General features: G+C 48.4%; 2 protein-coding genes across 3 annotated transcripts in view; one reads left to right on the forward strand and one right to left on the reverse strand.

Moving 5' to 3' along the window:
- Positions 1-23,006, forward strand: part of Qin (tudor domain-containing protein qin) — a 199,947-nt gene that overhangs the window by 113,466 nt on the left and 63,475 nt on the right. The window lies entirely within an intron of this gene.
- The window catches only part of LOC143433299 (uncharacterized), a 78,433-nt gene that overhangs the window by 2,817 nt on the left and 52,610 nt on the right, over positions 1-23,006 (reverse strand). For both annotated transcript variants that reach the window (XM_076910607.1, XM_076910599.1), the window contains exon 2: positions 9,329-9,535. In XM_076910607.1, the coding sequence (XP_076766722.1) occupies positions 9,329-9,535 (207 nt within the window). The remainder of the gene's footprint in view (positions 1-9,328; positions 9,536-23,006) is intronic.

Here is a 23,006-nt window from a genome sequence, read left to right on the forward strand (position 1 = left end):
AGTAGGTTGGGAAGAGCTCGCGACAGTTTCGAGGACGAAGTTTGACGTGTCTTTGATTTTACGGCTGGAACGTCGTCGTACGAAAGGTGCCTCGGAAGCACAGGGGTCAATCGAGGCGGCTGCAGCGAGCGGTGATGAGAAACGTTGGGGCAAGTTGCTCGCGTTCGTTAAAAGCAGATTTATGACACCGAGTTAACGACACGAATCGTTTTTTTTTTTTTAATTTCGAGGAAGATCTCGTGCGATTTTTTTTTTTTTTTGCGGTACACAGGTTGTGCTAAAAATCTTTACTTCTCTATTCTGTGGAAATGCAAAGGAGTTCGTTTTAAAGAAAAGTATCTTCGTACTTTAGTTGGTTATTTAGTGGTAATGGAGGTTCGTCATTAACACAGTGGAGAAACGGAGAGGGGAAAAAGTTGATCTGGATAATGCAGTAGATCGGGACAACCATCCGGAGAATGAATTGTCCCTGGATCAAACCTTAATCCAGTAAACCGTGCGGCTGATCCTTTCTCTCCCTACAATTTGTATTCTCAAGGGAAACCGCGATTTGCATTCATAGAGTTCTCCATTCCCAGCGCTGCCTCAAGCTCACCAACATTGTAATTTTCTTTTCTTTCCACAAAAAAAAGGAACGTGGTTACTGATGGTATTATTTACTTACGCTACTGAAAGTACTTGCTTCTTCTTCCACCGGAATATTTTGCAGTTAATCGTGTTCATTTTCGACGCATTCGTTTTCTGAAGGAAGTACGACGAACGAAACAAACAAATACTGACGACAATCAGATTGTATTTTAGAAATACAATTTGATCATTAAAATCCACGATAGAATTTTCTATAACTTTTTTATAAAAATTCTGTTTCCATTAAGTATCCAAGAGCGTCTCTGCTTAATAATATCTCAGCTAAATGAGAAAAATACTAAGTACGAGCTGGGAGTCTCTTTTGAAAGACAACCCTGATAATGGAAGAATTCCGAATTACTGAAGTTTATTAATGAAACTAACTTGGTTGGCGTGCTTCGGTGATAATCAAAACGGAAAGAGGACACGATTCGACGAGGACAAAATTCCGTAAAATTCACAATTTTTCGAGGATCGACCATTAATTCAAGTCACTGAAATACCAATTCCAACCCCAAAAACAGCTATCCAAAATGGAAGAACCGTTTATCCCCCGACGCTGGCCGCCTTATCCAACGATAATTAAAATCCTAAGAATGCGTTGCGAATTTGTAAAGACGCCGTTCCACGGACAGCTAGAACGCAAGATGCGCGAGGGTGCGAGGGCGGAACGGGGAGGGTAGCCGTGGAAGCATCGGCAAATATCTCAGGAACACAACGAGTGACCCGCATAAAGACTGAAATTGCTCTAAGAGCCTTCAGTCTCGAATTGCTCGGCCGGAATAAATAAGCAAAACTCGTGGTGCACGCGAATCAAAGCGCGAGCGCGCGCGTTTACCTGGCCTGGCCTGGGAGCCCTGTCTCTCATCCGCACCCCCGTCCTCGCTTCTTCCGCCTCCCTTTGTCCACCGTTCGTTCCCTCCTCATCAAACAAATTCCTCCTAACGAGAGAGAGTCTCGCCGATAATAGACACCTTTTGCTCCTTTGGTCGTCGCGATCGTCCCCTGACAATTGTGTACTCGCATGGAAATATACGCGACTACCCCCGTTTCTTCGCCTTTTTCACCCTTCTCCCTACCATTTCGCGTCTTCGCCTTCCGTTCGCTCCTCTCGCGCCCCGGTTTCGCCGATTTCTTTCCGCGGAACAGTGGTGCGCAAAGAGAAAGCTCCTTGCGCTGTTTCTTTCCGAATCATGTTTTGCCAATATGGCGCGCGCAATGCCGCCGTTATCGACGATGGTCCCTCGTTATCAGAGGCATCCGTTAACGAATAATGCCAAGGGATTTCATCGATTCGAGACGCGTATAATGGGGCATCAATCGTATCGGGACCAGATGTTGCGACAACCCCGAGACTTTGAGGCTCTAATTCCGTCTCGCTGATGATGCCTCTAAATCGTCTACGGGCGTGCTTCTCGTCGACGTGCGTCTCGAGGACAGGTTAATGGCTCCGTGCACTCGGCGGCTGTTTCGCGATTTATTGAACGGAACGCATGGAACGCTCCCGCGATCCTGTTAGCGCTGGGAACGTGTTCGATCGATTGAAAAACTGGTCCCTGATCGAGTTCAACTGGTTGAACTCTTTTTTTCGTTTTGTAGTTCTCTCGTTGTGAGTCAAACTTTGCACCCTAAACGGTAGCGAATGGACGATCGTCAAACATTGAAAAATTAAGAACACTTGTAATCAAATCATTCAGAATATTTCTTTTCGCGCGGCGAAAAACCCTTAACATTTCTAAAAAGAATCCGACACTCTCCTGGTGTCTGTTCTTAAAACAAATGCTACGACAGGGGACGCGTAAAAAGGATCGCTGGGAGCATCAGAATCGGAGAGCGAGAAACAGAATCCTAATAGCGAACTCCCCGCTGGCAAAGCTTCTTAGCGAATTATAACCAGCCGTGCGAGCTTTTCTGCCCCCTCCGTTGTCCGTCTAAACAACTTTGCCTCGCTATACCTGGCCCTATCCTTCGCTCTCCTCACCTCGCCGCGTTCCCTCCTCCCCGCCATCCCTCGTCGCTATTCGAATCTCATTCGAGCAACAGCATAGTTTCAGGTGGCACATCTCGCCGATCTCGCAAGCCCAGGCCAGGAGTACGGTCGTTGTTGCCGCGAATAGAGGCGGACGGAGAGACGCGAGCTGGCAGACGTAGCCCCGGAACGAGCGAGCGAGACGACAGGATGGCCTATAGAGAGACGGGACGTGCACTTTCCAGCGTGGTCGCAAACTCGTCCGTATCGCAGTGACATCCATACGAAATTCGCACCTTCCACCGCTTGTCCGACCTGTTTTGTCACCGGAAGAGATTCCGTGGTACCCGCACGGAATAAACGCCCCCACTCTCTTTCTCGCGCCTGATCCTCCCTTTTCAATCGGCTCTACTTCCAGGCTTTGTCCGCCTCTCTTTCTCCGTCCTCTCACGCGCGCACCCTCTGTCTCACCCGGCTGGTTCAACTGTCTCGCGCCGTTTCCGGGGCGCACCGCGACGAGAGCACCGCTCTCTCTCGTCCAGGTAATTATAACTTCGCTGGTTCACGCGCGACGCCGTATTCTTCGTCCTCCGGCTTTTCATCCCTTGCAGAAGCGCGACGCGGACGACGCGATCGTTCTAATTATTTCGTTCGTTCGACACGGTCCCGTCGCCACTGTTCCTCCTCTCGCGTTCAGCCTCGCGTAGACGCGGACAGAGCTGGGGGGTGGACGAAAGAGGGTTCGCGGTTTTCGAGACACGGCGCGGAGAATCGGAGCGCCGCCAAAAAGGACCGTTGCGAATTGTAACCGACCGCGCCGTTGCCAGACAGCTTTGGTTCGACGCCAAAGCGGGGGATGAAAAATCGCCAGAGCCATCGCGGGGCGCGGCGCAGAGACAGGCTTCTGCTCCTTCGAAAAATCGACGACCACGGATACAAAGGGCGCGCCATTCTCCGACGGGGCCCCTGCCATCTTGAACGCCGGCATTTGAATAACAAATACTTGCTTGTTCCATCGCATAATGGGGCTGAATTTACTTTGTAACGTGAAACGGCAATGGTATCGCGCGCGCCGACCACTTCGAATGCATACGAAGTATTTCCGTCTGAAGACGCTCGCGCGCTCCGCGGGAATTAAATTTTATACCGTACGTGCGTAAAAGTTAGGGTCAGGTAAACGACGGTATCGTGGATTTCGAGTTAAGAATTTAATGGGATACCGTACAGTTTGGATGTTAGATTAAGGGCAGAATTGTTTACCCGAGCGTGTACCATTGATCGATAGTATCAGCGGCAATAGCATCTATTTAATCATCGGCTGATCAATGGGATCAGTAACGATACCTGTTCAATTATCCTTCGGTCAATAGGAATAGTAATATTCACATTGTTGACTTAAGTTGTTGATTTCCGGTTACGTGCCCAGGTGCTTCTGTTTGCCCCTGGTCTTTTAGACAAGAAGTTATTAACTCTCGTATGCATAGCGTTGCCATTTAGCAAGGTACGTGTTTCCCCACGTAGAAGACGCATAATTACCAAAACCGTTCAACTATGTAAAGCGCATTCGAACCGACGGCAATTCCCGCAAGAATTTATTTCACGCGTGTTCCACCGCGTCCTACGCGTATCTCGCGTTACTCTAATTAACGGCTGGCCTACTTCCGGGCAATTACATTTAAAAAATGTAAGGAAACGGGGGCTCTCCAAAATTGATCCCACCGACACGGAAATTAAGCATATACCACATCAATTCACGCGCAGCCCACTTCATCAACCCCAGCCCCTCCTCAGCCGGCGTGCAAATTAAAAATTACAAATTCACGACGACAAAATCGGTGAACGAAGCGTTCACGACGGATCGATCCTGCTCCGCGAACCCTTTCGCTCGCCTCCTACCCCGCAGTCCTATCTGACCCCGTGTAACCAGGCTAACTCCATCGAGCCCGGAACGAAGAAGAACCAGGCGAAGAAGAACGACGCGAAAGGGACGCGGCGCTCGAGCCGAAGCCACCCCGAGCGGGAGAAGCGAAAAAGGCAGTAAAATAGCTGGAAGGGTAGCGAAACCGCGTCGATCCGCGATCGTTTCCCTCGCGCGAGGGAGGAAGAGCGCCCACCCCGCTGTTTGGCAAATGAAGGACGAACGCTCGGGAAATGCATCAGCCGGAGGACTGTCTGTTCGTCCCCTCTTTCTCTCTTTTATGTCCTCCCAGTGGCAGCCATCGTCATAAAGTCAGTCAGCCGAACGGGACGAGGTTTGTCGCCCTCCCTCATCCTCCAACCCGTCCCCTCGCCCTCTGTCCCGTATCATTTCGCCTCTTTTTCCCGCTCCATCCCCCCGCGTCTATCCTCCACCCCGCTATCCGTCCAGCCGTCTCTCTCGGACGCGTACCGTCCGACCTCGTCGGCTGTTCGCGCGTGCTCGTTCCACGGTGCACGTCGTGAAAACGCACGAGACCTACGCTTAGAGGTTCGAACCGGGAAACGGAAGGAGAATCCCCGCGATCAGACGTTGGTGGAGGACAGGGGACGCGCAGGGCCGCGGAGGGGTGGTCCTCCTCTGTCTCTATATACACGCTGCACTTTGTCTCTCGCGCTCTGTTCGCAGACGCGATCTCTCCTGCAGCCCCCGGAATGCTCCTGCAGGAGAGATCCTCCGCCGCCTTTGGCGGTGCAGAGGTCGCGCGTCCCGGGCACGGCTATTTCATTATCCTATCCGGGTGTGCGACGTGGGGAGAGGGTAAACGGGGGCGGGCCGGGGGTGAGCACGTCGGGGTAGGTCGGTGCCGTCGCGCGCGACCCTTTCGGGGAGATTGAGAGGAACGTTAAGTCAATGAGATAAGTTTACGCTGTGTGCCATATTGATTCTACCGGGAGCCACTTTTTTCTGGTTTCCGGCTCTTCGTTTTTCGTAACCGCTCCCTGCCCCTCTACCCACCCTCGTCGTCTCGTGTCTCTCTCTGTTTCGCTCTCTGTACGGTCCCTGCGGCTTGAACGCAACCACGTGCGCGGTCATACGTGTCGTAATTTTTTTATTATATTTCTTTTTTTTTTATATGTATATATATATATCTGGTTACTGGTATAAGTCACCGGTGATTTTCATGCAAATTGTTATTGTTATTGCTTACGTTTTTATTACGTGACCAAAATGGGAAGCGCGCGGGACGAACAAAAAGTGCGGGGCCGGGATCGACGATTCGTAACACGTACGGGGGCCGAGGTACGAGCAATTACAACCTAACCAGCGACGCGGCTGGAAAAATTAGATTTAAATAGAGATTCGTTTTGTCCTCGGGACTGTTATAACCGGGGATGCTTTACATCGCGTGTACCGCGGTGCTTTTTTGCATATCGTTTGCATGCGTAAACATTTTGCGGCCAATTTATTTATTACTGCGCGATACCGTTTTGTTGTATTGATTTCGGTCACGTTCACTCGAATTTTACGAGAAAAATTGATCGCGCGTCTTCTTGGTACATATTTTGCATAATCGTAACGGACGTGAACGGATCCGCCAGCTGGATCGTCGTAGAAAGGTATTCTAAACTGATTGTTACGCTCAAGCGACTTAGCAGCTTAGGCAAACAGCACTCGAAATAGGATTGGGATCGGTATAACCGTTTGCAGTTCAAACCAAACGAATAAACCATGCATGGTATTAAATTTGTCAGATTAATATTTGTCCTAAGCAGAAAGTCACATCGAAGACGTTAAATGTTAAAACTACCGTTCTCCCTGTTGGAGCATCAAGTTATCAAGCGACATTTTCACGAATATCGTTTATGCTTATTAAAAGGTCGCCTATGAACTGGGCATTAAAAATTATTCGTTCGCATCAGAGGCGCGAGCACGAGCGATAATGACCAATCGTTATCGTGAAATAAATATTAAGTGTCTATTTTTAATTTATTTTTCTGTCTCATCGATTCCGCCAGTTTATACGTATTTCACGAATCACTTCAAATGCATTGTTTCCAGTCAGTCCACTGCAAAGCCTTATAAATCAGTTAACCTCGCGTTCCTGACCGTTGTGTGCATACTTCACTGTCGCATTAAAGAATTACATCACGTTTTATGATAATTCTTTGCGATACTTGTATTTATCTACGTATTTGCGAAAAAATATTATTCGCCGGAACTGAAGTCAGAGTTTATCACCGAGAATAATCATTTCCTGTCCCATGAACGTTCGCAGTTTGTACTTTACGTGGAGATTGAAAAATAGCATTTGAAATTACCGGATTCCATTTGCGAGAAAAAAAAAAAAAAACGAGAAAATAGACGGGAACACTGATAAATGCTCATATTTTTCACGGCAAATGAGAAACGGTATTTAATTTTTCAAAGTTTCGCCGAACATAAAAACGAGCCCACATTTCGCGCGAAGCGTATCCTCCGCCGTTCTCCAAATTGGGGTGGCGTCTCGAGAGATAACGGGAGAACAGTATTACTTACATCGATCAATTTCGTTTGCCGATACACGGTGGCGATATTTAATCTATATTGGATCCCCCGTGCCCATCGAGATATATTTATACGTTCGTTCGCTGTTCGTTCGACGCTGGCAGCAGCTCGTGAAAACGCGTACGCGCACAACTGTGCCAGTGCCTATAAACTAAAAACGGGATCAGATACGCCGTTAGAATCAGTTTTCTTCGGCAACAGGAATTACGGGAAGCGGCGATAACATCCGCCGCGTTGACAATGGGTGTTACGTGTCCCGGTGGGGACGGCGTGCCCGATTTGCGGTGGAACTGGCGACACGCTGGAACACCCCCATTGTCCCGGAATCCGTGCTCGATAATCGACGTAACGCGAGTCCCGCAGCGTCGGTCGAGCGGATCGTCGCGACGATTAAGCCTCGTCTTGAGACGCGGCTTTAATCGGATTCAGACGAAGAATAAATAATTTCCAACTAACGAGTCAATTGTTATTTTATGCTAAACGAATCGCGGGACATCTTCATGAGGGTAACGTAAGGGTTTAAGGAGAAAAGAAAAACGGAAACATACTCCTCTCATTTTTCATACTCCATACTCCAGCGAGAAATTTCGCCTCGTCGATGCACCGTTCTCTCACCCTTCCGCTCCACTCTGTTCGAACAAGCATGCAAAATATATCCACCTTTCATGGCGAACGAGTTAACCCCATTCCACCCTGTTATCTTCGCGGGCACACTTTAACGCGGCTGATATCAGCTACGCGCCAGAGGAAAGGCGTGTCTCTTCCGGTGAATAACACTTAATTTACCGCGTAAATTTTATAATCGCCCGTTACACGCGTGCCCGCATAAATCCTGTTCGCCGTCCCGTACTCCTCTGTCTGCAGCTTGTAAATTAATCGCGCGCATCTGTCTGCGCGGCCGCTGATTCTCGAGGGTTGAAACGCGGCGAGAGGCTACAAGAGACGACCCTTCGTGGCAACGGACTGCGTTATAGAAATTTTCCGTCGGAACGTGCCAGCTGGTGAATGTTTCACGATCGATCAATCATCCAGGGAGAGAAGACTGCGTACGTGTATGTGTGTGTGCGAGCAGAAAAGGCGGGAAGAAAAGTCGAAGGGGTGTCTCGCGTTACGTTAGGTCAGTTAGGAGCCCTCAGAGGAGACGTTGGCGCGGAGCTGCGTCAAAATTACTTCGATTTCACGCGTTCAGAGTATCGTCGATGCGATCTGGCAAGCGATTTTTCGCTCGTCGTTAACAGTTTTATCGCGGAATGTAGTTACGTGTAATTTGTACGTAAAGGAATCGAAAGACTCATGAGTCGAGCTGATAAACGCCCTTAAATCTCGCGATCTCGAGACGCTCGGATGAAAAACGGTGTGCCCCGTTGAAGAGGAGCTGGAGACAATAGACGGCATACCTCGGCGAGCAATAACTCTCTATGTATTTATTTCTTGCCTCTCGTTCCGCGTCTCCGCAATCGCATAAAGCAGCCGCTTAAGCCCCGCTGGAACTTGTCGAAAGATCCGGGCGCGCTCGCCTAGCGTTTCCGTCCCCGCGGAAAGAAGGGACCGGAAGAAACGAATTTAAATACGACGTTCCTCGTGAACGGCCAATTTCCCCCGCAATTGCCCGCGACGTTCCCGTTTATACTTTTCCTCGTGGTCCTCGTCAGATATTAGATTCGGAGAGAACGAATCTGCTTAGGGGTTGGTACAGTTCGGCTCCATTTGGTAATTCATTATTTATGCGATTCCCCTCCCCTCGTCTCGTCTCGATGCCTCTCTCTCGAGCACCAACTTTTTCGTTTCGACGATTTTCAATTTCGCTGCTACGTCATCCGATCGTTCGATAGTTGAATTTAACCACAATATTCAGCGCAAAACGCGATGCAAAATCGCACCCTTGAGGGAATCTGCAACCGTTCACCCCTACGCTGTCAGTGGAATCATCGTCGTCTCGAGAACTGTATCGTAACACTAATTCCGCCAGGGATAATCGTCGCGGGAGCTCCAGCGACACTTTCTCGCCTTTCTGCTTCCGGTCTCGATTTCAAAAGAGCCTCGCCCCGCCGGGAAAGAACTCGGGGAACGTTAAACGGATAAAACACACAAAGCCCCGATAGAAAAAGAGGGGAGAGAGGGCAAGTGGGGAAAGGAAGAAAGGCAGAGTCGCGGAAGGAGGAATCCAAAGGAAAATTCCTGGACACGTGAAAAAGATCAAGGAGGTGAGCAGCAGCAGCGGAAGCAGCAAGGAAGCAACGTTCCGCGAGATGATCTTGTTTACGTACCTGGTATCGATTTGCCGAGATCGAGGTACTCGCGCACAGAGGGGCTGAGGAATCCAGGAGGCACGGCAGGCGCCTCGTTCGTCGGATTGTTTCTTTCGTCCACGTCCTCGTAGTAGTAGTCCTCGTTGTCGCGGCTGTCCTCCGCGTCCGGGTCCACCGGCTTCGCCCTCTTGGACACCTTCCCGCCTCCGATGTCCCGCACACCCTCTGCAACACGAGACACGCTGTTCGAAAGAGTTCCGTTTTAAATAAACGCGCACGATCCTGCTGAAACTTTCCTGCCGCCTCCTTCAAATAATCGTCGACGATCAATCCGTTGTACGTCAAGGTGTAGAAAGGGGGATGAAACGTACCCTAGAAGTGTTTATCGCAAGTTTCCTCTCGTTTCGAATGGTTTTTAAAACTACCCCTCGAAAACACCGCCGCGAACGGTGTTCCCCGTTCTCAGGCTATGCCAATTTCATCTCGCCCCATCGCTAAGCGTACCGCAAAGTGCGAAACTATGTATCAACAGCATTAACAACCGCTCCGGCGCGATAACGGATCCCAACGAAAAAAGGACACCGCCGCCGCGCGGCGGGCAACTTCGTATCGAGAACACACAACCGAGCCGGAAGCGGGAACGCTCCCCTGACCCTCTCGTTTCCTACGGTATTTCCGCTGGTGAAAGCCGCAGGCCCTCTAGACTTGACCTAGTCACCGTTCGGAAACGAACAGGGGGTGTGGAGGAGCGAAAGATAGACAGGGACGTTGAGGCTGTGATTCAGGGGTCGCGCCGCGGAGGCAAAGTTTCGCTACCCTGGCCAAGGGTGGCCGCGGACGAAACGAACGAAAGAGAAAGAGAGACGGAACGGCGGATGAGGGGTGTTTGGGGGCGAAGAGGGGCGGAAGGCTCTCCGGATGGCGGCGATGGAAAGGGGTAAAGTTTTGCGGGCACGCCGCCGCGATTACGCGGACCGCACGGTTTGCACGTAGAGCTGTTGCGTTATTCACGACAGATTCGTGAACACGCGAGCGATTTCCACGAGGCCCGCGCCACTTTATCGAGGTGCCGTGGCGCGGGTTCGCAAAGTCTGCAGCTAATTAATTTCAGCTTTGTGTATACCATTGTCGTTAAACATTTCCTCTGTCGGACAGACCGGTGATTGCGTTCGTTCCTCCCTCGGAGCGCGTGAAATATTCAAAATCTCGAAATCGTTTCGGGTTTAAAGCCCGCCCTCGCCGATGTGTACGTTATAGGCGAGCGGAACTGTAATCGGCCGCGATCGATTCATCTCGCGGAGAATCGAGTTAATAATCGCGGCGAATTAACTGCAGAAACGGCACCCCCGTCGAGTCTTTCTCGACTGCTCCAACGATGGATGCTGCGCGCGCTGTGATAATGTAAAGCATCGTCGCGCGTTCACGTGCCATCGATGCACGCGTTTCGAGCAACTTGTTGACTCGATTTCGGGGCATATCTTATCCACATTTTATCGAAAAATGATTGGTTCGGCACGTCTGACTAGGCAGCGTCCGATTCCCCTTGACTTCTTACTGGGTCCATAAAATTTTCCTCGTGCAAGTGGTGTAATACCATTAAATCAGAAGTAGTATAAAATACGTCGTCTAATGGCATCCATAACTTGAATGCCACTTCAAGTAATCCGTCAGAGAAAGTTGGTGCATAAACTTGATTACTTTATAGTCGCCTATAAACTGTAACAATAAAAATCTCCATAATATTCTTTCTCATTAGGGAGAAGTGGGTCACCTTAATTTTTTTAACAAAGCCGTATATTCTTTGATGCATTAATCGATGCGGCTCGTGATTCACTGGGCGTGGTAAAATTTAGCATAAGATCAATTATTAAATTCGTCTACGCGATATTTTAATTGAAATGTTTCGATGTAATATCGGCGCTTGTATTCACTTTTTTTTTCAGAGATAAATTATTTGTTTAAATAACAGGTGACACGTACGATCTAAGATTTCTGTAAAGTACCGTGTAAAGTATTCAGAAGCGGAAGATGCGACGCCATGATCGAAGGAACGATGCAACAGTGAGAGCCAGACAAGTGTTTGGAAGTCTCGCGCGGTAGTTTACTAGTCGTCCATACACGAATTAATCCGTTGCATTTAGACGCATGAAGTTCGGCCGGTCGATGAGCCGTTAATTAGCTTCCGCGTCACGGACGCACCGGCATCAAATGGGATGAACACGGGATCGTATCCACCTTTCCTCGCGAAGTAACACGTACACGACAATGTGCGCAAACAATACACTATACATAGCGAAAATTCCGCGTCTGTCACCGGAATTTGAAATATTTTGGATATTACCGCTCGCCTCTCTTCTCTATCGACGAGCACGACGATATTAACTCGCTGGTGTTAGTTCGTTCTGCTCGAATATCGTAGATCGTACTGTTTTCAACTGCTATCGAAAAAGAAGAACGTCGAGAAATCGTGTGAACATTCTTGCTTCGAAAGATACTAGAAAAATATAATTTCTCACGTAGGTAAAAATTACGAGAAACGATGCATTTGTTCGAAGATTCAACCCCCTCGTCCACGACATTAGAAATACAATGGCATGAATCTATTTTATAAATAAGATTTCTCAAGAGTTAGACAAAGTTGAGAGGAAATAAAATTATCTCGATCGGAATAAATCGTACACCCCCAACCAACCCCCAACTACGGAGGAATTTCGCAGAGCCATTTCCAGATCTGAACAACTCCGAGCGCGACGTTTCAACGTGATTACTCAATTATTTCCCCCTTTTCCCGATACGTGTTTGCTCAACAGTCAATGAACAATTGATAGCACAAGGAAAAACATTTCATCCGACCTGCGGTTTCATTGTCTCCCCGTGCTGCGAGCGTCCCCGATGTGTATTCGCAAAGTAACCCGGGTCGCGTGTTTCTTTGTTAATTAACCGCCGTTTAATTATCCGACCTGAAATTGAGTGGCCGACAGTGAAACGATGATTCGTAAATTTGCCCAATTTTTCATCCCCCGACTTTGTCCCGGTTCCGTATCACGATAATTAGGCCAGGGGGGTGAGAATAATCGACGAGTTTGTGTAAATCGTCGACTGTTGATTCGACGATCGTTTTAAACGGGCAACGATTCGCGCGCGTGTAACAGATATTTAGGATGGACAACGAAAATAGCCGAGCATCGAATAACGTTTAAATAAATCGATACGTACACTTGAATTATTTATGGAAAGAACAGGTTCCAACGGGGGTGAGTTATTCCGCGCGGCTCACCTGTTACAATACCCCTATAAACAAGCGTACGAACATTTTATCGCGTTACAATGGGGATCGACTTTATTCGGACGCGTTCCAGCGCGCAAATATTTTCGACACCCACCGCGTCCCGAAATAATATTTCCACAACTTGCTGAGTCGCGGGAAATATTTGGAACGCTACTGTTTGACTTACAATATCCCGCCAGTGCAAGAACAAGAAATATTTATTTGCAATTACCTTCGCCAAACATCGTTTTTTCCCCGGCTCTGTTTACCGTTCACCGATCCGTCGATCGATAACGCGTTAAAACGCTTCCGGCCGGGAGCATAAACGATTTCCGAAAACGGACGATATTTCTCCCAGCCGGTTTATATTTTTTTTTAATTCTCCCCTATTTTATTTTTATTCTTCTCTCCTACTTTTTTCTCTCTCTCTGTCTTTCTCCCTTTTTTTTTTCAAATTTCACCGATGTCCCGAGGCAAAAGGCCGGTCGATCGATTCCCGCGGAATTCGTTTGTTATTACACGCGACCGCCGTTAATTCAGTTCTGACCGGGGGTAGCGGCGGCGCGGCCGATACCTTCGTTCCGGCGTGCCCGTCGAAACATTGATAATTATTTGGTATTCGCTTGGCTGCCGAATAATTACACCTGTTTGTCCGTGGCATTTAATACGGCAAGTATTATTCGATTTCGCGTCCCTACTTACTCGCGCGTGTTTTATGAAATTTGGCCGGCGAACCGCGCGATGGACATTGGTCTGACGGAGAAACCGGCCGCCGGATGCGGACCAATCGGCCGTGCCCCGACTCGATGCGAGCGCGTAGAAAAAACGCGCCAGGGTCCAGGCGAACCGGAGGGAGTTCGACTGCCCGGGCGGGGATGAAAAAACGCCGGGAAAAATAATCGAAATACGTGACCCGGCGAGTTTTTATCTCCACGCGCCGCCGGTACCGGTGGCTTTCGGCCAGGGACGTTGATTGTACAGGGATGCGAGTCGATTTGCGGCGGCAGGCTTGTTTCCTGCGGTCTCCAAGATTTTTCCGCCGCAGAATTACCATTGAAATTTGTTACGCCTCGGAGGGATATGTGCTCGCAGTTTCGCGAAAACTTCTGGCTTCCCTTAACTTCGAGATTGATACGGACGATTCCACGTTTTGTCGCTCGAGATTAATTATTTACTGGTATCACGGGTCTTCCACGATCTCGTATGACAAATCTACCAGCGCGCGTCGAGCTTCCTATGATTTTTCCAATTTTCCATGTCTCGACGTCGAACATCCCGGTCGACCACCACCGCGCGGAACAACCCCCGTTCGAATCCCCGTACGTTCTTCCGTCTAATATCTTTCCAGGAGCAGCATTGTGAAAAGTCTGAAGACGGTGGATCGGGGAAACGCGGCAGATTCGAGCTGTCCGTGTTCGTCTCGTCGAACAACGCGTTTCCACCCACACCCATTTCTCTTCTTTCGACCTCTTTCACTCTCGGTTCGGATTAAAACTCTTATTGTATATAACCGGGAGAGAGGGTGTGTGTGCGCCCGCGCGCGCGCGCGCTAGGCACGGTCGGGTTAAAATTCGAAGCTTACTCCTCCGGTGAAAGACGTCTCGCGGGGGAGATCGGAGACTCGAGAAGGTCGAGAAGCGCTCGCGAAGAAGAAATTCCTCGGGCGTACGAGCGAAAGTTCGTTCCGTCTGGAGAGGTACGCGATGGAGGAACGAGAGGTGGCAGAACGCGTACGGGGGCTGCGGGGGAGTTGGCGGGTACGTAGAAAATCGAGAGAAATAATGACGACTGGTGAAATGAAGGGGAATGGACGAGCGACGATAATCCGGGGAGAAGTTTGAAAAAGGAGGAGCGAATTTTTGCGGAAAATGCAGCCGGGACGGAGCGAAACATGAGATACAGTCCCTCCGCTTTTTCCCTCGCTCTTTTTTTCTTAGTCGTACAACGCTGTTAAAATATTAGCTTCTTTTTATTCGGACGGACCGGTTGCAGGGGTCGATGGCGCTCGTAATTTCCTTAGAATAATTGCTCGGTCTTCTGCAATTGTTTCTCCTCCCTACCGAATTTTCACGGGCTACCGGAAGTCTTCTTCGGGTCTCCTCCCCGCGCATATATTGGATCATTCTCTTTTTCTGGATTATCAGCAAGTGACCGGGAAATTTCGTTTCTTGCTGCGAGCACGTCGAACGATATCTGAGAATCTATATTTTTACAATACGATGTATAACGTAGTTTCATCGTCCCCTGTAAAAATTGACGAGCGTTTCTAGAATCTCGTCTGAAATTCAAATGCGAGTCGTTCTCATTTAAAAATGTCGTCCACGTCTCTCTCTCTCTCTCTCTCTCTCTCTCTCTCTCTCTCTCTCAAATTACAGCTGTCCAACTTCTTCCCCTCGCTCGATTATGCACTTTATTATTTAATTAAAAAATTTCAACCGTTATACACAAGGTTTAAAAGAAAGAGATTAACCGGGGGGAAACGGCGGTGCCGAGGGAGGAAAGGGTGGTAACGAGAGAATCTTTTCACCCAGGGTAGTCCCTTTAGCGGCAAAGAACGATCCTGACTCCTTTGTGCTCTTCGCTTGGTCGACCTCTTACAGAAAGAGCCATTTAACGGCGCATCCCTTTCTTTCCGTCCCGCCTCACTAGCGATGGACTCTGCAAGCCACTCGGAATTAGGTGTTCCTCAACATTGTTGAAACCCCGAACGTGTTAATAAATTACGTCCTATCTTTCCTCTCATTTTCACGAAAATTCTTATCCCAAAATTTACTCCGAGTAACCAGCAATTTTTTAAACTATTCCATACGAATACCATTTAATACCGTTCGTATTTCGTTTCCACGCGAACGAAGTGTGTACGTCTCGGTTTCAGCTGGAAATTGGACAAATCACGTTCCACCGGCTGACGATTAATGCTCGGCTATAAAAAGCTTGTCGATATTCCTGGCGAAGCTAGCAACCGCCCAGCCATCCCCGATCGCGGCCTCCTTTCGACCACCAGCCGACAGAGCATCGACGGCAACCTCCTGCGGGCGCCCCCGTGGCAGGTACGCATCGCGATGTGTCTAACGGCGTACCTACGCACGTACCACACGTGCCGTGGCCCCTGGTACGTGCACGCGGATCGCGAGTTTTCTCATCAAAGGCAAACTAATTACGCGGCTATCCTGCCGCGCCCCACTCCGCGATCGCAGTTACGATTCCTCCTGTTCACGATGAAATTTCAGACCTGAACCGCGCGCGCTCTCCGCCACCGCCGCGGAACAGAGAAAACGGAGAGAAGAAGGGGATGTGCGAAAGGGGGTGGTCGGTTAACGGAGAAGCTCGGTTAGAGGTGGAAGGATGTGCAACGGATGGAAATACAGACGGAAACGAACGGACGTTGCTTCGGGGCTAAACAGTGGTGCGCCAACGGGGATGAGCAAAGCTAACGGGACGGCGGTGGTGGGGTGTAGGGCGGCACAGGGTGCCGAGAGCTTCGTTAAATAATTAATCGATCCGCACTCGCTCGACTGTCGAGGATTCCTTCCTATTCTATCCTGGCTCGCACAAACGTTGCGTTTTCTCAGCTTTTCCGTGCCAGCCGCGCCGCGATGAATCGCCGGTTCAAAGGTGAATCACGGGACGATGGGCGGGTGGAGACGGCGAGGGAGCAGGACGTTGGTTTGTTCTTGAAGAAAAGGAAAACGGTAGTTGAATGTTTGGCGTAGAGTGATGAGGAACGGAGGGAGTTCCAGGGGTTTGATGGAATTGGGGTGTCGAAAGGGTCGTGGTGTGTTGGTCTTGGCTGGTTCCGTTGTTAACTCTCGCTGGTAGTCTCTCATCTTTTCTATCATTTTCGTCGTGTAAAAAAAAGAGGCAATAACTCCGAGTATCTGCACAAGTTTGAAAGTAAAAGAATCGAAATATTATACGAGCTGAGTGTTACAAATGCGAACTTCTCTTTAATCTCGATCATTTGTATCTTTTATTGACGGTACCCAGATTCGATCTCGATGCGAGCGTCTAATACTCGAGTCGAGATAAAAAATCGTGTGTTTGTCATACCGCGAGAGCCTCGTTTATTTTAACGATCCCTTTCAAATGCTTTGACCTATTTGTGGATCTCCGCGATATCTACTTTGTGATCTTTGCGAACTCGCCTCGTATCCTCTACTTACTTTCAAGCGTATCAAGATAAGCGAAAGGGTTTCTATAATAAATTACCGAACTTCCTCGATTAGTTTTCTTCGTTCCTTTCAATTCCCATTGAAAGAACACACGAACAATTATTCCTACATCGAAACTCGAAAACTACCCCCGTAACTCAATACGATCCCTTCCTAGAACTTTCCTAGAATTTCGAGCCGCAGAGAAATTCGAGCAACCCCTAAACGTTTTAAAAATCATTTTATAAATTTCACTATCACATGGTAATCCAACTTTATAATTTCAATCTCGCGGATACGTCTCCTCTTCGAGGCTCCCCCCTTCTGTCATTGTTTAGTAACGACAACAGAAAACAGCATACCTAATTTTAATTATAATTTTCTCGCGTGGACGCTCGTCGTCCAAAGAAAAAAAAAAAGAAAAAAGAGAACCGCGTGGAAATTCAGACGGTAACGAAATTGTGGCCGCCTGTCTTTTTCCCACCCCCAGCCGTCGTTATCGTTCATCGTTCTCCGGGGCGTTTCGCTTATCCTTCCGCAGAAATTTCGTCACATTTTATTTATACGCGACCAGGACTACCTACGCGCGAGGAATGCCGGCGAGTGCTCGATTATGACGCGGCGTGGCTCGCGTGCGAATCGTCCGGCGTAAAATTCGAGAATACCCCGGTTGAAGCCGGTCGTTCGTCGTTATCGCTCATCTTACGCCACCCTCTTCCTTCCTCCGCGGATTGCCCGCGAGTATTGTTGCAATTTCGAATAAAATCCGAATGAAACTCCGTGCAGCTCTTCCACTCCACCGATCTCGAGAATAGAGGCCGGGTTATCTTTGTTAAAGCTCGTTGCGAATGCTCGCGGAAGAAGATTAACCGGTGAAACCGGGACGCTGTCAAAATTCCGGTTGACCAGCGCTTCTCCTGTTTTTCATCGATCCGCCGCGATACTGAAATAAAAGGACGTGATTATCCAAGTACCGGCAATAAAGCGAATCTAACCGCGTGAATCATATCTTCTGTTGTGCAATCACACGCCACAAATAAGCACTGACAGTGACGTATCACAAAGGCGTTGCCGCGGGTCCGGTAAACCGGAAACGCTCGGCCAGAAGGGGCGACGGTGGGCAAAAGAGAGAGACCCCAGCGCATTGAGCATCGATCCTCCATCCCCGCGCGACTCTGACCGTGGTCGCGAATCGCAGATAACCTTCGATCAGCTTTGTATCCCACTTAATTTACGGCTGGCCGGGGAGAGGACGGTTCGGGAATCTGACGTTAATGAATTCGAAATTTCGACCCATTAATTCCCGCGGTTCGGACGGCGGAGGCCAACCAACCCCCTGCCCGGTCCTGTGCCCGTATTAACCGGCCACGCGGCCACCCCGTGTATCGCGGGGATAATACCGGTGCCGGGCACGTTCCGCGGCTCCTGCTCATTATGCGCCGCGAGTTATTACAATATTTTCATTCTTCGCCGCCGCGCTTTATTACGCCACGCGGAATTAATCGCGCAATTTAAAGGTCGCGTTGCGGCCCGTTTTCGGCCGCCGCGCGTGGAAAGAAACGAGCGAGTGCGTGTGTTTTATGCGGTCGTGCCTCGTGAATTTATGATTCGCCGTTTTTTCTCCTCTGTTCGTTTTGTTCTTTTTTGCCTCCCGTTTCTTTTTTTTTTTTTTCTCGTTTTTATAATTCGAATATAGTATATAACAGGCTGCTCTTGATGCACGCTTTTTTAATGTTTCTGACGCTTCGCGTTACCGAACGGGAGGACCGCGCGTATAGGCGTTCCATTTTAATAAATTATTGCACCGTTTAATAAACTGTTGCACTGTCATCGGCGCGCGAACCGTCCGCTGCGTTCGATATTCAGTCTTCGTCGTTACCAGTCACGCTGCGTCGTATAGAGTCAACTGTTACCTGCTCTAATTGTATCTGAGGCTCGTATGGAAAATATTACACCCACGCGAAATCTCAATGCGCACCCACCAGCGAATACACTTCACTCGCAGCGCGAGTATCCATCTTTTCGAACGGAGAATTCTTTAAAGGGTAGCACCGGCGGGCTTCCTGAATTGCCCCTCGGAACGACGCTTCTTTGCGCGCGCGGCGCTATTTACACACGCCACCCCCCATTATTCCCGCGAAATTAAACGACGAACGGGCTCCGGCCCGTTACGCAATTCTCCGACAGCGAACATTTCGTAAAACATCGCGCATAAAGCGACAGCCACCTGTCATCCATGGCCCTGGCTCTGCCCACGGTGGCTGGGCCCCGTCGCTCTTGTTCTTCTCTCGCCCCAAACCCCCCTCCCTCCCATCCGAACGAGCAAAAAGGCGACGCGGAAGAAAAAGAGTCGCGTAGCTATTTCCTGCGTTTCGCGACGCGCAAATATCCCAGGGAAACGGCACTTTAATATCGCGGTACCGCATGAAAATTCGCTGCGCGCGAGAGAGCCGGTAGACGGGGAGCCAGTTATGCGGCTACGCGATAAAAAGGACGAGGAGGCACCGTGGAAACAGACGGGGATCGGGGCGGGAAAGCGGAAACGACCGGCGAGAGGAGAAACGTGACGACGGGGCGAGTTTCAAGAGCCGACGAAGGGCTACGGAAAGAGAAGAAGGGTGAAGGGGTTGATCCGTGCGTCGCTCGTGGCACTTCCTCGAAACTGGGAAACCGGACGTGGCGGATGGGCTCGTTCAAGGGCTGCATTTGGGTTTTTAATATCCTGTCGATTGGGTAAAGGGAAAAGGATGATCGATTAGAGAAAATTAATGAAAAGATAATATAGGAATTTAAATTTAATCAACATTTACTCGATGTGCATACTCGTATAAATGGAGTTTGGCACTTGGTAACTCGCACTCTATTTAGCAACGATATTGTGATCACGCGTGTACACGCGAAGATGCGAGCTTCTGAGAGGGGACAGAGTTGCTGAAAATTAGTTGCTCTTGCGTGTACCAAAGTAGAGATTCCCATCGATTTCAGCAATTTCAATTGGAAATGAGACGAAAGGTAGCTGAACAGACGGCGGGGGATAAACAGCGTGGCATGTACGGCTGGTGGTCACTTTGATCGGTAGAAAATGAGAGATCGAGGGAAAACGTCGAGGATCAGCCGTGCGATCTTTGTCATTTTTCGAGATATTTATAGAAGAGTTTGTGTAAAAAGTTTGCCGCGCGTGCCCAAATAATTTGAGAGCAAACGTTTGGAGGAGGACCGAATAGAAATGTTGACTACCGACGCGAATACGGAATTATAATACCTTAATTATTCCAGTGAAATATTATAGATTGCGTGTGAAAAACTGTACGACTTGATTCGTAGGATCGCTCGTAATCACTGTAAAAATGATACTTTATCGTAGCTTTACCTCTAATTGCCCCAAAGATACGCGTTAAACGGTTATTTGTTAATCTGCATCGCTGGTATCTCAATCCACGAGGGAGGAGCTGGAATTTATCGCCAGAAAACGTCAATCTTGCCGACATCAAATAATTAACAGAAGTTTCGAAACGTTCTGCGTCGGACAGGACGCTCTCGCTGCCCATCTTCTCTGATCTTGGTGTATTTTTTTCTTTCGCATCGTTCTCGTGAATTATGCGGTGGACAGACACGAAAAAAGTTGCAGGGTAACGTTTTCACCAAGGCTGAAATACCATCACAGCCTTTAATATCTCGAATAACGTTACGATAAGAAAATTCTAATAATTATGTACGTTACAAAATATGAAAAATTGCGCAGGCTACCATTAAGCAATTATTACGTCGCAGTTGGTCGTAAATATATATTTCATCGCTCCTCCGTAGACAGCTTTTATTCATCGACCAGTCCGTTCAATTTTCTAGCCACTTTGCACTTTCAAAAAGTCCGAGCAAATTTCGGGCCACGTTTCAAAGCATCAATTACACTATCCAATAGTTTGTAAAGTCAAATATATTCCCTCCGCGGTCCCTTTATTTCGCAGAAATTTCAGAATGAAATTTCGTTCGCGCCGTCAGCGACCCAGTTTATCTACAGGGGGTTAATAAAGTTTTAGCGACAAAACCAAAAATGGATCGTAAAAAAAAAAGTTTCAGAGTAACTCGCACGTTTCGCGGAAGCTTATGTCAGGCAACCAGCGTTCCTCTCGCAGAGGTGGCGTGCGTAAAAACGTGTGTGGGACAGAAACGTTGAAAAGAAAGGCAAAGAAAAGAAAGAAGATGCATTTTATAATGCGATATTATAATCATCGCTCAACGTCACGCGTCGTGTCGCGTAGTCGACGCGGCAAATCGCAATTCTTCGCCAAGAAAACATAATCACACCGTCCAAATAAACTCATCCACCTAACTAGTTGCTGCCAGCGTCCGCGATGCCATTGTAAGAGGAAAAATTGGTTTCGCACCGGGTCGCGGTTTCCATTTACGATTGGAACTCACGTGGTCGAAAGTTCTAGCTCTCGTGTCGTGTTTTTTACTCTCTCTCTCTCTCTTTCTCTCTCTCTCTCCTTCCTGGAGAACGTTTCCTCGATGACAGGTCTGACGGCTAGCCAGCGCGAAAATTTGACGCGGACACGGTTGCGAAAAGCCGCTATTAAATCGCGCGCCGTAAACCAGCTTCGTCTGAAAAGGTATCCAAGTTCCGGCTGGCTCGAACGACGTGGACGATTATCGAGTTAGGAGTTTCATAAATCAGAAAAAAAGAAAAGCGTTTATAGAAAAGTGTCGACTTGTCCGGAGAACTGATCTCGATGTTCCCAAGTATCACCGTTCTTTTTCGAGTTTCATCGTGTGCGAGTCAGTTCGAAAGCATTCCGAGAGAACTTCTTGAAATGGTTCCGTTTGATGCGCGACCGTAATTCGCAAAAATTATTTATACCGCCAACTTTTACAACGAAATTACGACGCTACCTACGAACTTTGACCGTGAAAAATAGCTATAAATCCCTCGTCAGAAGTGAACAAACTCGATTCGCCGACGAAGCTGCGTATTCCACGCGGAAAGAACAGCCGCAGCGCCGCGGACAGGATCGTAAAGTCCAAAAGACAGACAATTGCCGCGAATTCTGATGAAAACGTGAATTCTCCGTTTGATTGTACTGCGAGTACTCCGTTTACGGTTTCCGCGGAAAATAGACCGCGAACGTACGCCGCGAGACACGTTGGACGAGAACCAGCTGGGGGTGGAAACCGGTGAATAAGCCATACGACGTAGAAATCAATATAAGGCAGAGTTTGAACGAATAATAAAATAAAATGAAAATAATAATCGGAAAAAGAGGAACGAAACAGCGCGTCTGACGAAAACAGCGGGGGCAAAAATAGACGAGTCGAAGGGGCTGATTTACATTGACAGCGACAAGTCGCGTCGAGGGTGGCTCGCACAAAGCCTACGTCCTCCTCTTGCAACGGATCTTCCAACTGCCGCCACATTTCTTTTTTTTTCACCCTGATAACGTTCAGCCCGTTCAACGTTTGACGTAATATCTAATTATGGGGATGATGGACGCGCGTTCCGCAAAAGGTCGCAGGGAACTTTTCATCCCTTTCGTCTCTTTCCGTCCCCAGTTTTTTTGGTATTTTAAACCAACATCGCGCTGCGTTGAGAGATCGTTTTTTATTTTCCGGTGTAAAAGTCGCGCGTTTCCGCTTCAGCGTTCGCATCTTTTTGCTCGATTACACTTTTCTTCGCGAATGTCGGATTTTGGCGTGTACTCGGAGCGGGGCATATCTGGCTACGAACTTCCTGTTTCTACTTAAACGTTACTGCTAGTAGTATCGTTCAGCGTTTCATTCTTCGAAAATTATTGATATTAACTTTATAATTGGATGATGTGAACGAACTTCTACCGAAGCAATTTTAAAAGTAGTTCAGATACTTGCGTCTGACTAGGTACTGTCCACTTTTACTGAGGCTCCGAGCTCAAACTTTAATCTGAATTTTTCTTTCCTTTACATATAATCACGCGACCGGGTAAAGTATATTCGTAGACAGTTCCAAAATGTTATCTTCTAAAAGTATCTACTGGTTACACGCGTTGCAATGCGCGTCTGATCGCGAACCCCCGCTACTATTTACTTCGCCCAGTTAACAGTCCCCAAAATGAGTAATTAAAATTCACGAAATTCACTAGCAATACACGAGACGAAATATATCGAATAGTATCCTTTGAACAACTATAAATAAACGCGCGAACAAATTTTAATTAGTAACCGAGATACGAACCACAAAAATCTGAAACTTTTAATACGTCAAGTTGTACGTTTAATAATTAGGAATAGCTCGAATCTGCCCAAC

The sequence above is a fragment of the Xylocopa sonorina genome, chromosome 1 (genome assembly GCF_050948175.1).
Source record: "Xylocopa sonorina isolate GNS202 chromosome 1, iyXylSono1_principal, whole genome shotgun sequence".
In the NCBI taxonomy this organism is placed as follows: domain Eukaryota; kingdom Metazoa; phylum Arthropoda; class Insecta; order Hymenoptera; family Apidae; genus Xylocopa; species Xylocopa sonorina.